At 35.7% G+C, this 17,599-nt stretch overlaps 1 protein-coding gene across 1 annotated transcript in view; it reads left to right on the top strand.

The window, feature by feature from the left end:
• Positions 1 to 17,321, top strand: part of DCAF13 (DDB1 and CUL4 associated factor 13) — a 30,124-nt gene extending 12,803 nt beyond the window's left edge. Inside the window, exons 6-11 of the mRNA XM_055431934.2 lie at positions 2,910 to 2,987; positions 4,624 to 4,706; positions 8,424 to 8,588; positions 13,349 to 13,484; positions 14,938 to 15,101; positions 16,078 to 17,321. Of these exons, the coding sequence (XP_055287909.1) occupies positions 2,910 to 2,987; positions 4,624 to 4,706; positions 8,424 to 8,588; positions 13,349 to 13,484; positions 14,938 to 15,101; positions 16,078 to 16,165 (714 nt within the window). The 3' untranslated portion in view covers positions 16,166 to 17,321. The remainder of the gene's footprint in view (positions 1 to 2,909; positions 2,988 to 4,623; positions 4,707 to 8,423; positions 8,589 to 13,348; positions 13,485 to 14,937; positions 15,102 to 16,077) is intronic.
• Positions 17,322 to 17,599: the final 278 nt, after the last annotated feature.

Consider the following 17,599-nt stretch of genomic DNA (forward strand, 5'->3'; position numbering starts at 1 on the left):
AAGACTCAGTCGACATGTCTTTTCCTGAAGGAAGAAGAGGAAATCACTGTGTATGAGCTGGTTTTAGAAGTTATCAGGAGATTATCTTGTTAGATGGTACCAGAGAAAATTCTCATCTGCAAGTTTTGCATTTAAGAGAGTCTAATTGACAAAAGGAGGAATAAAAGGTTGAGTCAAAGTAGCAGGGTATAAGGCTGAGTGAGGTGCTTCCTTAGTGGCTCAGTGGTAAAGAATCCGCCTGCCAGTGCAGGAGACATGGGTTCAATCCCTGATCCAGGAAGATCCCACATGCCAGAAAGTAACTATTGAGCCTGTGCTCTAGAGGCTGGGAGCCTCAACTGCTGAAGCCCATGTGCCTAGAGCCTGTGCTCACAACAAGCCACCACAATGAAAAGCCCCAGCTCACCACAACTAGAGAAAACCCTGCACAACAAAGAAGATCCAGCGCAGCCAAAAGTAAATAAAATTATAAAAATAAAAGTATTTTTAAAAAAGAGTGAGGTGCGGTAGTATGATGTGAACTTGGCTTTGAAGTCCTGCTGAGAAATCAGTCAGAGGATACCGCACCTTCCTTCAGCCCACACCGGTAAACACACTTCTGGGAGAGGCTGCAGGGTTAGAGCAGGGGTTAGCAAGATATAGTCTGTGAGGCCACTGCCTGTTTCTGGGTTTTTTTTGGAACACAGCTGTGCCCTTTTGCTCATGTATCGTTTGTAACTGAGTTTGCACTACAAAGTAGAGTTGAATAAACTGCAGAAACCATATGGCCCCACAAAGCCTAAACTATGTCCCCTATTGCCCTTTACAGAAAAAGTTTGCCGATCGCTGGGACAGAATATCTGTCCTTTTTGTCTGTATCTTCCTCACTCCATCCTCCATCTCCCTTCCCTGGGTTCCCCTTGGTTGTTGAAATGAGCTTTATAGACCAGGTCACAGTGACACTGGGCAGAAGCAGGCTACAAACACAAGTGACTTGTGAGAAAATTTAATGTCTTACCTTGCTGTGGACCTAGGCTGAACTATATTTCCTGCCAGTATACCTTTGCGTTGACCTTTCACAAGTCATAACTTTCCTCTGTATGTGTCTCTTTTTAAAATGAGATTAATTATGTCTTCCAGTGTACTACTTAGGTTTGTTGCAAGTATCAAATGTGATAATATATGTAAATATTTTTAAAAGGTGCTACCCAAGTTTAAGATGGTGATGTTATGCTGTTAAAAAAACAAACAAAAAAAAAACAGAAGGAACAGATACTGATTCCTACTTCCCTAATGGGTAAATGAGATCTTTTGTTTCTCTGTTTTGGTGAATGCCTGTGTCAGTAGAGCTGATGGCCAATCCTAAAATCAAAATTAATGATTAGTGATGACCAGGCAACCATGTTTCTCAAATTAGCCTATATAAAAACTCTTTATTTGTTCAGCTGTGTGTGTATGTGTGTTTTATTAACCTTATGACCTTGACTTGGTGGTAAAAGCAAATGGTGTGCATGTCTCTTACCCTGACCCTGTATTAAACTTAATGGGGGGGCATGTTGCTGTGAACAAATAGGGTATATTTGTCTCCTCTCATCATCACTACTTAATTTTCTGTTAAAATATTGCAGCTGAGGATTCTGATAAAGCCAAAAGTTTATGCTGAGAATTGCTGCATTTTACAGCATTTAAATCAGGTTTCCTTCTTGCTAGAATTTTTTGCTTTGCTCAAATTCAAGTCTTTACTTTTTGAAAGCAGTACCTGGTCAGACCTTAGAGTGAAATAATGAGAAACTAAGAAAGGTTGAGAGAAGTCGTTCAGTAGGGGAAAAGCTTAGAGAGAAAGCAGTTTAAAAAGAGTTTGGGGAAGAACTGAGATCCTGATGGTAGCTTTGGCTTTATGAGTTTTGTTTGAACTGTATACACAAATGTAGCAGGCTACACAGCAGTTTAGTAAATAACTCTTCTGGTTCCTCTTATGGTTGCAGTGGGAATAATATAAGCAGAAGACAGGAGTTAATATCAGGAACGATGGGTGAGGAGAAACGGTGCTACAAGGGGTGGGATTTGGGATTCCATTGGTAGGTGGAGAGCTTAATTTGCATTTCATACCAAGGATCATGTAACCACTTGGCACATTTATAACTGACTTACAAATAAATATTTGAAACATCTTGAAACCACAGTTGGACAAACGACAGGCCTAGTTTATACAGAGTTAATAACCATGAGGAAATGTCTAACTGTTAATAAAGCAATAATTTATACAGTTGGCCCTCCAAATCCACAGGTTCTGCGTCTGTGGTTACAGAAGGCCGAGTATTAGGGACTTGAGAATCCTTGGATTTTGGTATCTTGCACCCAGTCACCCACAGGTACCAAGGGATGACTGTATATTTAGGAAATACTACCATAGATATAATATTTTTAAATGATACTTGTTTTGCTGCCCAGTGTAGTAAAATTAATATATTTCCACATTGCACTGCTTACTGCTGTTACTCTTTGGAAAAACCATTACCTCTAAATAGCATAAGCCATAAAATTATTCATACTTTTTGATTAGAGTGATGCCACTACTAAAATCTTACCCTTAGGAAAAGAAGATCTAAATGTATTCAAATGTTTACTGAAGTGTTATTTATAATATGGAAGAACAGGAAACAGGTCTAAGTGAAGAAGGGGTAAGTAAAATATAAAATAGAATGCAGAATATCTTCAGTATCATCTCAGACATCTAAAATACACGCATGGGGATTTAATCATGAAAATCTTTGGTTGCCAAGATTATGAGTGATATGTTGTGTTCTCTTACAATGGACTTTAGTGTTACGACTTTGTATCTTAAAGGTAATTAAATCATTTGTTCAGGAATGGACATGGTTTGCTGCCAAACTTGGCTTTTAACTGATAATTGTTACACTTATTTTTAGACATTTCTCTTGGGAAGTTGTGCTTCTGACAGGAATATAGTACTGTATGATATGAGACAAGCTACTCCTCTGAAAAAGGTGAGTTTCAATTTGTCTTTTGCTTTATACAGTTGTTAATGCATCCTTTTGTGAATCGAGTGACTGAAAATACAGAGCGAATGTTTTTTCAGAATTAAAAAAAAATTCTTTTTAATAGAGATGTTCTTAGAACCCGAAGTGGTCATAATGGCATTCCCTCAATTCCCTGTTGCTTTTTAGAGACCCGTAAATTTTCATGAGGTACTATATTTTAGTCTTCTATTTTCCATAATGCCAGAATATTTTAGACATCCAGTTAGTACTTACTGAATTGAAAATTCTTGAGTATTGCATCCTCTTAGTCAGGCCCTGTGATTATCATAGTGACACACATGGTATTTTATTCCAGAAAGTTTTATAACTAATTCACATAATCACCTTTGTTTGTTTAGTTACTAACCAGTAGGTACCAGTTTGACGTTTTATTTAAACAGGCACTATCCTGTTCAAGGTGTCAGATTTCCCAGCAGTTCTGAAGCAGTCATTCCAGGACTTAGATATCAGAGTTAATGAAACCTTAAGCTGATTATAAAGAGGGAGGAAATATTATTAGTAAAGAGAGGAGTGCCATTATACAGTTGATTGCAAGTGCTGGAATTGAGAGAGTACCAGAAGAGCTATACCTTGTTAATGGACTTCAAGTCTGTTATCATAGACATCTCTGTGCCATAGGTAACAGAGATGCTTTTAATATTTTTGTTGTTACCAATCATTTTTATAATGTAAAAATTCAGAAGTATTAGAAGTAGAATATATTGATTGACGTTTGAGCTAGATAAATAGAATAATCTTTCCAGATTTCACTCATCCATGTCATATGTTGGGAATATCATGCATGAACTTTGGTGTTAAGACTTTAAGCAGGTAACTTAATCTGTGTTTCTTCTGTGAAATGGTGATATTAATAACTACCTTACAGCCCAGTGGCAAGAATAAAACATTAAGCATTTAGCAGAATGTTAACATGGAAGTACTAGTTTTTTATTTGGTTTTTGTCTTTTTTATTGGGGTATAGATGCTTTACAGTGTTGTGATGGTTTCTGCTATACAAGTGAATCAGCTGAATGTATACCTGTATCCTCTCCATCATGGACCTCCATCCGAATTCCTTTCATCCCACCCACCCAGGTCATCACAGAGCACCAAGCTGAGCTCCTTGCTCTATGCACCAGGCGTTCCCACTAGCTGTCTGTCTTACACATGGTAGTGCATGTATATATCCGTCTCCATCTCCTAATTGATTCCTCCCCTGCACCAAAGGACTAGTTAATAAATAGTAGTTTCTGCCCCTTTCAACCCTACCTTCTCAGTTGTTAATAAAAGTACTTTACTACTTTGGGGTTAAACTTTTCTTACATATATCTTATTTTCCCAACTACACTATAAGGTTTTTGAGGTCACGGGACCATTTATTAAGCATTTTTATATTTTTCAATATTTAGCACTCTGCTTGGGTGTTCAGGAAGCAAATTATTTTCTTTTCCTATTGCACTGAGCCAAATACTGTGCACATGATCGGTGTTTACTGAATTATTTGCTTAAATCAATGAAAAATGAAGAAAAGGAAATGAAGTAGGAATTTATCCATTTTAGAGGGACTTAATTTCATAGTAATGGGTTAGTGTATGTTTCTCAGGTCATCTTAGATATGAGAACAAATACAATTTGCTGGAACCCTATGGAAGCATTCATTTTTACTGCAGCAAACGAGGATTACAAGTAAGTTTCCCTTTTCTTATAACTTAATTTCTATCAGAAGTGACTCAACTGTATATGTTTTATTAATGAAATATATTTTCCTAGGTAGTATTCCTTCATATACATTAGAAAATTACCATTTGTTTTGCTTTTAATAAAAAAAAAATTTTCCCAAAATAGAGAAGAGCTTCTTAAAAAGTATTCTTAGTTTTCAAAATGATATGGATCAGGGACAGTAAACTTTGATCTATGGACTCAATGCTGCCTGCTACCTGTCTCTGTAAAGTTTTATTGGAATATAGTCACATTTATTTATTTTTCGCTTTTTAAACTTTATTTTGTATTGGCGTGTAGCGGATTGGCAGTATTGTGATAGTTTCAGGTGAGCAGCAAAGGGACTCAGCCATACATATACATGTATCCCTTCTCCCCCAAACTCCCCTCCCATCTAAGCTGCCACATAACATTGAGCAGAGTTCCATATGCTATACAGTAGTACATTTCTCTTTTTCTGACTCACTTCACTCAGTATGACAATCTCTAGGTCATCCGTAGACACATTTATTTATGTATGGAATATGGCTGCTTTTGTGCTATAATGCCTGAGTTGAGTAGTTGCAACAGAGCCCGTATGACCCACAAAGCCAAAAATGTTGATTATTCAGTCCTTTACAGAAAAAGTTGGTGAATCCCTGACATTAACCACATATCAGTAAATAATGACTGAATCATACATGTTTTAAGAACCTAAAAATGTCTGCCTGCAAAATGTGTAGGCAGGTGATTGTTATCCATGTTGTCATGTTACCAGCCACAAGTTACTTCAGTAAGACAAAAGGAAAAACTGAAGTTTCAGTCTTTACCTTAGTATTTACAGATACATGTATCTGTGACTCTCTGTAAAAGAGTAGCTTAGCAGCCGTATGTTCTTGACCTGGATGGAATTTTATGATTTCTTATATACTGATTTAAAACTTGCTAAAGCATTTGACATTAGCTCACTTTATCTTTTCAATATCCCTATAAGGTGAATAAGACAAGTATGTTATCCCCTTCTTATAGATGAGGGTATTGATGTAGGGAGTTTAATCTCCTAATGAGGAAAGAATATCTTATTCCTATTTTTTTATCCAAGCATTTAATGTAGTGTTATGCATATGTTTTTTTGCAGAAGGTGGAAATTTGTCATTGGATTGAACTTTAGATATTCTGTATTTAAATTCTTTGTTCTTTCCACTACTATTAGTTAAAAAAGCATAAATTAGCTCAGAAATAGGATTTATTACATGATGCTTTAGTGGTATTAAACTAAAAGCATCAATTATGACTTTTCTGTACTAAAATGAAGCGCTCATCAACTCAAACCACTTAATTGAAGTTCTTTTAGCCTTTATTAGTGTTTGAAATTAAATGCCCTTGTTCCAGTTAAAAGCAATAAAAAAAGTCCTGCAGACCAATCTTACTAACATTTCTAAAGTTTGCTCTAATTAGCTATTTGGGGAAAATAGAGAGTATCTTTAGAATTTCTCAGTTTTTGCCTTGGAAATAATTATATATGGAAGCTGAAACAAAGAGTACATCACTTGTAAGAAGTGACTGTTAGAGTACCGTAATTGCTCTTACTTGAAAGTGATTTTGCTGTGTAAAATATCTTTTAACATTTTATTTCTTTTCTTGCCCTTTAAATAATCCTGTTGTGATTTAGAAATCCAAGTTCAAGTCTAGACCCAACCAGTTACTATTGTAAAAATTTAGACAAGTCATGTAAACTAGTCTATAACATAGTTTTATCAGGTAATAGGGTTGAACTATATTATCCCTGAAGAATACTATGACTTGAAACTTTGTTTACAAAAACATTTTGCATCCAGATGGGTTGATTTGTGTGGAGTTCTAGTAAGTTCTTAACCTTTTTCTCATGTAGAAATTAAAACAATTTACTAGAAAAAAACCCCAAAATTTGCTAAAAACAATCCTGGTTGAAAACCACTGCTCTAGATAGGGAATATACAACAGTTGTCAGCTCAGAAATTTAATCTCAGTGATCAGTATGACCTTGACTGACAATCCTGTGTTATGTTTGAAGATCATAAAAGAAAGCAGTGACTCATCTCTTGATGAGAATTTCATGGTTATTTGAAAATTGTTACCTTTAGCATCAGTGACTTTTTCTAATATGGTATTAGAAAATAATCTTTATAAAGTTTTTTTTTTTTAATTTTTGTTTTGAAGTAATCTTAGGCTTACTGAAAAGTTACAAAGAAGGTACCTGTAAGACAGTTTCCCCAAATGTTAATGTCTTAGGTCACCATAGTTCAGTTAGCCAAACCACGAAATTCACGTTGGTATAGTATTGTAAACTGCAGACTAGATCCCATCACCTGTCTTTTCACTAGTGTTCTGTTACTGTTCTAGGAGCCAGTGCAGGATCCTCCATTGCATTTGCATTTGATTGCCATGTCTCCTTAGTCTGCTCACTGGCTTTCTCAGTTTTCCCTTTTCTGTTATGACCTTCGTACTTTTGAGAAGGACTTACTTGTCAGTTATGTTGTAGACTGCTCTTCACTTGGGTTTAACTGGTGTTTTCTCATTATCTCATTGAGATTATGCCTCTTTGGCAAGAATACCACAAAACTGATACCCCTTCTTGGTGCCTCAAAGCAGGAGTACCCCGTGTCGGTACATCTTACTACGAGTAACGTTAACCTTCCTCACCTACTTAAGGCGGCGCCTACCAGCTTGCCCCACTGTTTTCTTCTTTTGTAATTAATGTGTATCTGTGGGGAGATAGTTTGAAATGTTGTGGATATCATGTTTCTCCTTAAACTTTTCCCCCTGCTAATCTTTGCATCTGGAAGTATTTTGATGTTAGGAACTTGGTTACAGTAATTCTGTATTACTACTGTCCGTCATTTATGTTGGTTCATTTTAAGCACTGTTCTCCAGCTGTCAGTTAAAAAATTGTAAACCTCGAAAATCATGAAGTCATTGTTCTTGCCAATTGTGCACGAAGTTTAGTTTTCTAATTTTAGTACACCCTTTGAAAAGCTGTGCTTGCTCTCATGTATCACTGATTCAGTATAAATTAGTGTGATTTCATTGGAAGTGATTTATCAACTCAGAAACCTTAAAAATGCTCATGCCTTTGAACTTAATAATTCTAATTGTAGGAATTTGTCCCATTAAATATCAAAAGTTATAATAAAACATTGGAAACTTTACTAACAAACAGATTTAAATATAAATTTAAACGGATTATCAGATTAACAGATTAATTTATTTACGTATGAAAACATTAAAAATATGTTCAGAGATTGATAAATGCTCATAATATGCTACATGAAATATCAATATAGAGCTTTATACAGTAATATCTTAATTGTATTAAAAGGCACATAATTAAACAGCATGGTTAAAAGAAACATTTACACTGTGCTGACTTTCTCTGGGTAGTGAAATTAAATACAAGTTTTGTACTCCATGGTCTTGGAGTTTGCATATTTTCTACAATGAGATTTCTGTTTGTAAGGATTAAAGTGTGTAAGTATATAATCTTAAGGAATAATAAAACTGTTGATATTTTTCCCTATCCCTTATCTCCCGTGTGAAGAATTGAGCTATTTATTTAGATGTGCTTTATTTATTAGCTAGCCCTCTTAATTTCACTAATGTCTCTTAGTACTGCATGTGCATTTTTTAATAGAAACTTGTGTCAAATAATTAAAAACTCTTTTACAGCTTGTATACTTTCGATATGCGTGCCCTGGACACTCCTGTAATGGTACATATGGATCATGTATCTGCAGTGCTTGATGTGGATTACTCTCCCACTGGGAGAGAGTTTGTGTCAGCTAGTTTTGATAAATCTATTCGAATCTTTCCTGTGGACAAAAGTAGAAGCAGGTATGTTACTACCAGTAAACATTTGTTTCTATTTGACTTTTTTTCCCTGCCTAGATCATCATGTATCTTTTTCAAAAGGTTATTTGGTGGACAGAGAAGCCTGGTGGACTCCAGTTCATGGGGTCGTGAAGAGTCTGACACGACTAAGTGACTAACACACACTGGTTTTGTGTAAATGATGGGACTCACACTCCCGTGTTGTGATGTGGGGTGCCACCTTCTGCATCAGCTGTGAGCAAAAACATCAGCCTACTGGGCAGATTCTTCATTGAACAGGATATTAGCTTTATATAATTTATTGATGTGAAATCTTAGTGTTTGCCTTAGGGCAAAACTTTTTTGAGTGTTTTATACTAATTTTTTAAAATAAAGGCTTTATTTTTTTTAAGGGGAATTTTAGGTTTATAACAAAATTGAGAGGAAAGTAGAGAGCTGCTGCTGCTACGCATGCAGAGCCTGTTCCATTATCAACATTCCACATAGGGTGGTACTTTTGTTACCTCACCAAAATGTAGGATGGACCTACACTGACCCATCGTAATCACCCCAGATCCCTAGTTTACCTTAGAATTCACTCTTTGGATCATATATTCTATGAGTTTGGATAAATGTATAATGACATATATCCATCATGATAATATCATGCAGAGTATTTTCACTGCCATGAGACAGAGTCAACTTTAAAAAAGATTTTAATTTGATAAGGAAGAACTTAAAGTTTCCTCTAATACAGTTTAAGAGCAGTTAATAATACCTTATATTTGTTGTTTCGTGCTTATTTAAATTCAACTCTGATACACTAAGGCAAAAATGAAAAAGAGTAAAATTATGGTTTAAGTGGTCAGGACAAGTCTCCCTCCATCCTCAGAGCATAGATATATGCTCTGGAATGATCAGGAGATGGGAGATCTGAATCCTCAGCTGTCCTGTGCTGTGTGTGTGTCATTGTTTCTGTGCATTGACTATAACTAGTGTTTAAGATGTTTTGTTTCATACAGCTTGACCCTCTGCTACATACATTACTGAATGTAGAGTATATACTTGTACCACCATGTTATATTATTTCACATGTTATTATGTTGAGGTAGTTTATAGTAAACTGGCATTTAAAGGTTTTCAAGAATAATTTTTGACTGCATTTGATTTTTTGCTGACTTTAAAATTTAACTCCTATATGATACAACCCCTTATATTAGTATGCTGTGATTTACAGAGCATTTTATGCAAGTAAACTAGAAGATATCTTCCCATAAAAATGATAAAGGATTATGGTGGTGTCACTCACTCTTGAAGATACAACCACCTCCATTTTGATACAGTAAAAGTAGGAAAATTAGAATTTAAAAAGAACATATATTCAATCTAAAATACTATACATATATACACATATGTCATAACATATGACATATATATATGTCATATATATACATACGTCATGTCCATCTATTTTGCGACCCCATGTACTGTAGCCTGCCAGGCTTTTCTGTCCATGGAATTTGCCAGGCAAGAGTACTGGAGTGGGTTGCCATTTCCTTCTCCAGGGGATCTTCCCAACCAAGGAATCAAATCCACATCTCCTGCGTCTCCTGCATTATAGGTGAACTCTTTACTGCTGAGCCACCAGGGAAGCAAGTTTGGGAGAGCAACCACCCAACATACACAAGACATGTATGCATACACATTTATACGTATATTTGCTTGGGTGACCTCGTCTTGCTTCAGTGTTGGAGAAAATGCACATGGTGAAAGATAACAGAATGATTGGAAGCTGTAGCAAAGGAAAGGAGAAAACTAAGCAGAATCATGGAAAAGAAAGAACAAGAGAACCTGTATACTGAGGCTGGAAGGTGATGATCTGTGCTAGAGAACAGCAGTGTGGAGCTGGTGAAACAGTTTCCCCAGCTTTATAAAGGCTGATTAGCAGTCTTTACGGGTCCCTTCCTTCACTTAAAGCTAGAGAAAGAGCATTCAGTTTGGTGTTGTAACTGTAACAGGGTGGAGAAATTTCACCATTTAAGTGCAGTGATGAGAATTTTGATCATTACTCTTAATGATAACTAACTAGCTTCTACAGTGTTGAAGGGGGCTGATCTGCCTGAGCAAGTGATGTTTGTTTTCACAGGCACATCCTACTGACTCAGGAGTCTTGCAGGTGCCGAGCCTGTATCTGCATCACCCTGAAAGTGACAGCCTCCTTAGAGTTTACACTGTAGGCACCTCATTTGCCTCACCCTTGTCCCAGTCTTGTGTTCACAACCAGAAGATCTTGCCCACAGAGCCTCTTCAGGGTCATACAGCTCCATACGTTTTTTTGGTCATAGCCAATCTGCTTGTCTAACTCTTTGGTGTTTTTTCGTGTGATAGTTGTATCTTTCTCTTCTCTGACTTGAGGAAGCCATGTTAATTCCTAAACTTTTTCATATCATCATGAATTGGTAACAGATAACTGTCATCGTCATCATCATGTGTATGATTAAAAAGGTATTTGAATCAAAAGTATACTGAGCGGGTGTTCTGGTGACTTTGATCTTCATTTTGTCATTTTCTGTTTTGGACTCTGGGGTTGGTTCCTATGTGACTGTTGAAACTAACTTGATATTATTGTCATGAATGGTTTGTTGGTAATTGTTCAGTTAGGCCCAAGGCAAGGCTGATAGTTTCTATTCTTCTCACCTCTCTGGAAAAAGTATCAAGAGAGTGTGGCCCTCCATCATGTCTTGACACCAGGACCTCCAGAGGTATTAAGTAGGACAGTTCTAACATGATGCATAAGCAGACAGATCAAAGGAGGAGTACAAGAAATGGGAAGTTTAGGCACCTGTGATGCCAAGAGCCCCATAGCTGAGTTCAAACTGATTATTCTGAAACCAGCATGGGTAATTAAATGCAAGTCTAGTTAAAAGTTCAGATTATTCCAAAATTGTATGAAGTGAGTTCTTATATCCCACTTCTCGGAATTGTCTCCTGGTGTTTTTTGAAGATTTTGTAATCACAATTTAATACGTCTTACTTCCTGTTGGGTTTAGTTATAAACGATATAAACAATACTCTCTCCGTTACCATCATCTGATGGAAAGCTGCTTCTGGTTTGTTTCCATGGTCTGCTCTAGTTTCCTATCATTACAGAAACATCAAATAATATAGGCAGTGCTTTGAATGATCTGTATTTTTTTAATATTTTCCTTTCAAAGAACTTAAAGTCACTGAAATATATTTCTAAAGTAAATTTTCACCACAGCCAAAAAATAAAAATAAATCTTTTTTAAAAAAAATTTTGAGTAGGTTTTCAAAAACTACAGTTAAATCAATATTTGAAGGTAACTTCTATGGATTTCATTCAGTATTTACTTAGCAAACAAGTAAATTCAGTTGCATTCACATGGAACAATTCTTTTAGCTTGACTATGTATGTAAAGAATTTAAGTTTTTAAATTATTTATCTCCACAAATAGTATAATTTATAATGAACTTTATGTATCTGTTCTATGTACAAGCATAAACATATCAAGAAGTTAAAACTCTGTAGTTTACCATTAAGGAGGATTCTCAGTTGGCCAAGTATCTGTCCACTGGATTTGTCTGGTCTAATATCAATACATAAACTGATGTAACATATGCAGGTTATTTTTAGTGGTTACCAAAGCCTAACTGAATTTCCTGATATTTAAATTCAGTATATTGCTATGGGGAAATGGGGATCTTCAATAGGTAGAGGTTGTAAGAATTGAGTCTTGTAGAAGCAGAGCATTGAGAGAAGAAAAAGCAGTCTGTCTGATCTACTTTTTCTTATAATAGTATATTCTAACCATCCTCTTTTTTAGAATTGTGTCATATGGTTTATCTACATGTTCATTCAAGAGCTCAAAATGTATCCATTAGAAATAGCATAATAGACTACTTTTCTGAGTGTACTTCAGAAATGTTTTTATAGATAACAAAATCTATTGATTTCATCATCCTATGTGAGTTTTCTTTTACTGTGCAGAACTGGCTGAGCGTGTTTCCTTTGTAGTCTGCATTTGAATCACTTAATCCAGATAAGGAAGTTTTACTTCTCCAGGAGTCTCATGTTTTAATTTTTTCTGACCTTGTCTTTTACTTGCTTTTTAGTGCTCTGCTTAACACTTCCTAATATAGTATCTTCCTTGAATTCACTTAGCATGTTTCACACCTTTCCAAATCGGTGTGATATTTGACATCTCCATTTACTTAATGATCCTTACCTCAACTCATCACTTCTGTAGTCCTCTCTTTCTTTTCACATATGGAAGTCATCCGCTCTCACTTTAATTAATTAAACTTTTTCAACAATTTGACCAAAACAGAAATCAGACATTAAGATCAGCGTATCCGGATGTGTTCTTTGAATGCTGTTGAGTTTTTTTCCAGTGAAATGAAACCCAAAGAAGTGTGGTGGTTGACCTTATTGTTACTCCAGCCTCAGTGTATTTTATTTGTGTTATATGCCCACAGTTATTTTGTGGTCTTTTCTGGATATCTAGTTTTGCTTGGTTTGTTTATACTTATTTTTCTTACTGGATTATAACTTCTCTGGGGGCAAGGACTTTTTTATAAGTTCCGCAGCACTTAGCGTAGAATTTTAGCAGTATGGTCCAATAAAGATACATGAAATGAATTTTAATTTCTCTTCTGTACTCTTTCAGGACTCAAAAAATGTTATCCTGATACTTGATAGGTAGTTGGTTAAAGAAAATCTGTACCAGATTACTAAATGTTTTAACGTAGTTCCTCTTCTGTAGGGAAGTCTATCACACAAAGAGAATGCAGCATGTTATCTGTGTAAAATGGACTGCTGACAGCAAGTACATTATGTGTGGATCTGATGAAATGAACATTCGTCTATGGAAAGCTAATGCTTCTGAAAAGTTGGGTGTGGTAAGAGATCCTGTTTTCTTTCATTATCACGCAACTTGTTTCTAGTGTTATTGAATTATAAAGAATTTATTTCAAGTGCTTTAGTTGTGAGAAAAGAAAATAAGCTAGCTACGAAACAGACAAGGCTGTATTGAGGTTTACTTTTTTCATGTCAAAGGCATCTTCAGAGTTCTTTGTTTTTGTTTTTGCTGTTGGCCACACTGCATGACTTGTGGGCTCTTAGTTCCCCAACCAGGGGTTGAACCTGGACCGCTGGCAGTGCACATGCTGCGTCCTAACCACTGGACCACCAGGGAACTCCCCCAGAAGCCTTTGTTAATTCAAATGTTTGATCACATTTGAGCCTTCTTGTTTCTTTGTATTTTCCTTGAGGTAGGGAGAAAAGATGTATGGACTAGAGGCTTAGAACTTGGAATGTGTATTCTGTTAAAGAAATAGTAATCAGACAAATCAAAGACTGTAAGTCTCTGTGAGGTATTAATATTTTAATATCAAAGACATAGTGAAACACTTAGAAAAATACACAGCTTCAGACTAAAAAAGATTTGATTTGATGAAAATATAACAAATATTACTTTTGACTAGCAACCTCTGGGTTGTGATTTATGCTGCCTCCAATGCGGGAGACCCGGGTTCGATCCCTGGGTCGGGAAGATCCCCTGGAGAAGGAAACGGTAACCCACTCCAGTATTCTTACCTGGAGAATCCCATGGACGGAGAAGCCTGGTAGGCTACAGTCCACGGGGTCGCAAAGAGTTGGAAACGACTGAGCGACGGAACGGAACGGAATGTTTTTCTAAATGTCTCATGTTTTCTATAAGAAATATACAGGGTGTTTATATCTGAAGCAAATAGTAAGTTTAATAAGGAAAGATTAAGTGTGGTTTATTTTCTACCTAGCCCTGGAAGGAAAAGCACGATATGAAAATAATTAAAGATAAATTTATTTTAGGTTTAATGATTATTAAAGTACTACACTATGCCTAGGTTTATGTTCATCATTAAATATTCTGCTAAATCATATCATCCTTAACAATTGTTAAACAAAGGCTGGTTATTATGTCATCACTTTTGTTTCTGTTTCATAATTTTTACAGAAAATATTTTTGAGTGATTCATTAAGTGCTTTTTCTGTGTTATGTGGACCAACTCGGTGGTCCACAGAACCTAACTCCCTAGCCACTGCTCTTTGGCACTTGATGGCATCCATCCATCAATACGTTGTAGGCACCCTGACTAAAAGGAAATACAGAGCTTACAGAACTGGTATCAATAACATAACCTTGTAATGGGTACAGTTCAATGTAACTGTACAGTTACAGTTACATTAGTAATTTTGGTTGCATGTCATAAATGTTGATAGTTTTTTGGGGAAACGTTTCTTCCTAACTCTGTTGTACTGAAGCAAAACAAACACATCATTCATGAAAACATCAAAATGTATTTTTTTCAGCTTACATCACGAGAAAAAGCAGCCACAGATTATAACCAAAAGTTAAAGGAGAAATTTCAATATCATCCTCATATAAAACGTATCTCTCGTCACCGACATCTACCAAAATCTATCTACAGCCAGATTCAGGAACAGCGCATCATGAAAGAAGCTCGTCGACGAAAGTATGTTTTGGAGCATTTGCATCTTTTCTCAGTACCGTTTTCTAACTCTCCCCTCACATCCCACCAAAACCAAACAAAAAATGTGCCCATCAAAGGAATAGTTTATGTGCTGTTGTATATCAGAGGTGGTTTTGAATACTCCTCTGGGCTTTTTCCTGATAAAAGGGGAAGCTTTGATTATCTAACATGGTGAGAATTTTCATTACCTATCTTTGGGAATATGTTTAAAGGGCAAACAATGTCAAAGACATACATATCAAAGTTAGAAAAGGCTCTACTGATACTAAAAAAACTATTGTAAATAGAGAGTGTAAAAAAATGATTCCCGATGTAGCTGGAATTAAGTACTGTGTTTTTTCTAGCTTAAAGACTGGCAAGAATATTTGTTAGATAAGAATTTATTTAATATGCTTGCTTCATCATACATTTAGAATCTAGCATTTTGGCTCTGAAGCAAAAGTGTCCACCATCACCATCATTTCCCCTGTAGAATATTCTTCTCTTTGCAGTCCTTGAATTCATGTCATATATTACAGAAATCCTAAGAAAGAGTTTTTTTTCTTGATTAGGCAATACAAATTGTTTTTTTGTTTTGTTGGATAGATGTTGGGGTTGAGTCAATTTTAAATATTTTAATAACTCGCAGCAGGTTTTTAAACTTAGTAAAGGACACTGATGTAGTAAGAGAAGCCAATAAGTTTAAAAACGTTGATTTTTAAGTGAAAATCGCTCAGTTGTGTCCAACTCTTTGCAACCCCATGGACCATACAGTCCATGGAATTCTCCAGGCCAGAATACTGGAGTGGGTAGCCATTCCCTTCTCCAGAGCTACTTCTTACCTACTCTCGTGAAAACTTTTGTTCAGTGGGTAGTTTTCTAGTGAAAGAAAATGCCTTGTAATTTTTCTGAGAAAGTTTTCTTTAGTTAAGGTGATTTCTCATAAACTTAAAATTTGTGTCTTTTGTTTAATTTCTAGGGAACTGAATCGTATCAAACATAGCAAGCCTGGATCTGTGCAGAGGGTGTCAGAGAAGAAGAAACACATAGTGGCAGTTGTGAAATGATATTTGGTATTCTTACCGGATACTAATGTGTAATTATTTGTTACATGTTGATTTGTGAACTCTGTATCTAAAAGTTCAGTTCAGTTCAGTTCAGTCGCTCAGTCGTGTCCGACTCTCCGCGATAACAACAAATGTTTTAGTTATATGTGTAGAGCTTAATTGTTGCACATTTTTGCTGTCTCTAAAACTTATCTTTTGAGGTAACCTGGTTGATCAGACTATCCAACATGTTATCCTTGATCTTATTTCTTCACTGAAGAATACAGTATTTACAAACTAACTTATTTTTTGCTGTTAGAAATGATAGATATACTTTCACTTTGATCTGTTATTTTAGACACTCTATATTTGAATTTACATCTAAAACCAAACATCTCTTTTGTTACCTTTAATGTTACTTTGGATAATTATTACAATGATTCTTCCTAGGATTCCATATGACACAGAAGAATTTTGTCTGAACTTTTCTCCATTGAACTTATTTTCTCTGTTTTATTTATATTGGGCTTTTTGAGACTGTATAGATGATCAGCCTACATTTATAGAACTTTTATAAATAATAATTATAATTTACAGATAAGATTATAAAATATTCTTTTTCTTAGCATTATGACTTTGTTCCATTTCTGCTAAATAATTTCTTTTTAATCTCAGTAATCATAAATAGCTCTGTGTGACAGATTGAGTTTTCTTTTAATCATCAGCTTAGTATTATAAAACATATAAGCCTAAATTTTAGGAAATTATGTTAAAATGAGATTAAAAATCCAAAGGAAAAAATATGTTAAGAATATATGTATATTTGTAGTAAAAATATTTAAAATACAACAGCGATGATAAATATCAAAATCTGGAAAGTGAGAAAAGGATTCAATCAGGGTGAGATACACAGGAGATTTTAACTTTTGATAAGGTTTCTTTCTTCAGCTGTGTGTACATTCTATTATTTTTTATGCTTTCTTGGATATTTTAAATATTTCATTGTGTTTTTCTCAAAGTTGACAAAGACATCGGCCATCTACCTTTTAATCCTTTGGAGCTATTGTAGGACTCAAAATGCTTGATTTATAAGGTGAACCAAGTTCTCTTGTGCATCATAACACTGCTGTAAGTTTGAGTGTAGTTTCAAAGAAAATATACTGATCCATAAACATGAGTTTTGTGTCAGTTTGAATCCATCAAGAAGCAGGTGCCTGCGGAAGACATGTGAGAGATTTCCTGGAGGGGACTGTCTTTGAAGCATTAAGAGGAGGGGAGGAGGCAGGTAGAGCCATCTGTACTGTAGGCTTGACCTCTGGGGCCGGAGAGCAGGAAGACAGGAGGACTTCCCTGATGTAGGAAGAGCCTCAGACTATAAAGGTTGGACCAGGTTGTTGGGGTGTTCTTGAGCCCAAATTGCTTGTCAGAGGAGTCCCATGTGTCCCATGTTGTGCG

This window comes from Moschus berezovskii, chromosome 16 (genome assembly GCF_049115385.1).
Source record: "Moschus berezovskii isolate FMDL1 chromosome 16, NW_MosBer_1.0, whole genome shotgun sequence".
Taxonomy (NCBI): domain Eukaryota; kingdom Metazoa; phylum Chordata; class Mammalia; order Artiodactyla; family Moschidae; genus Moschus; species Moschus berezovskii.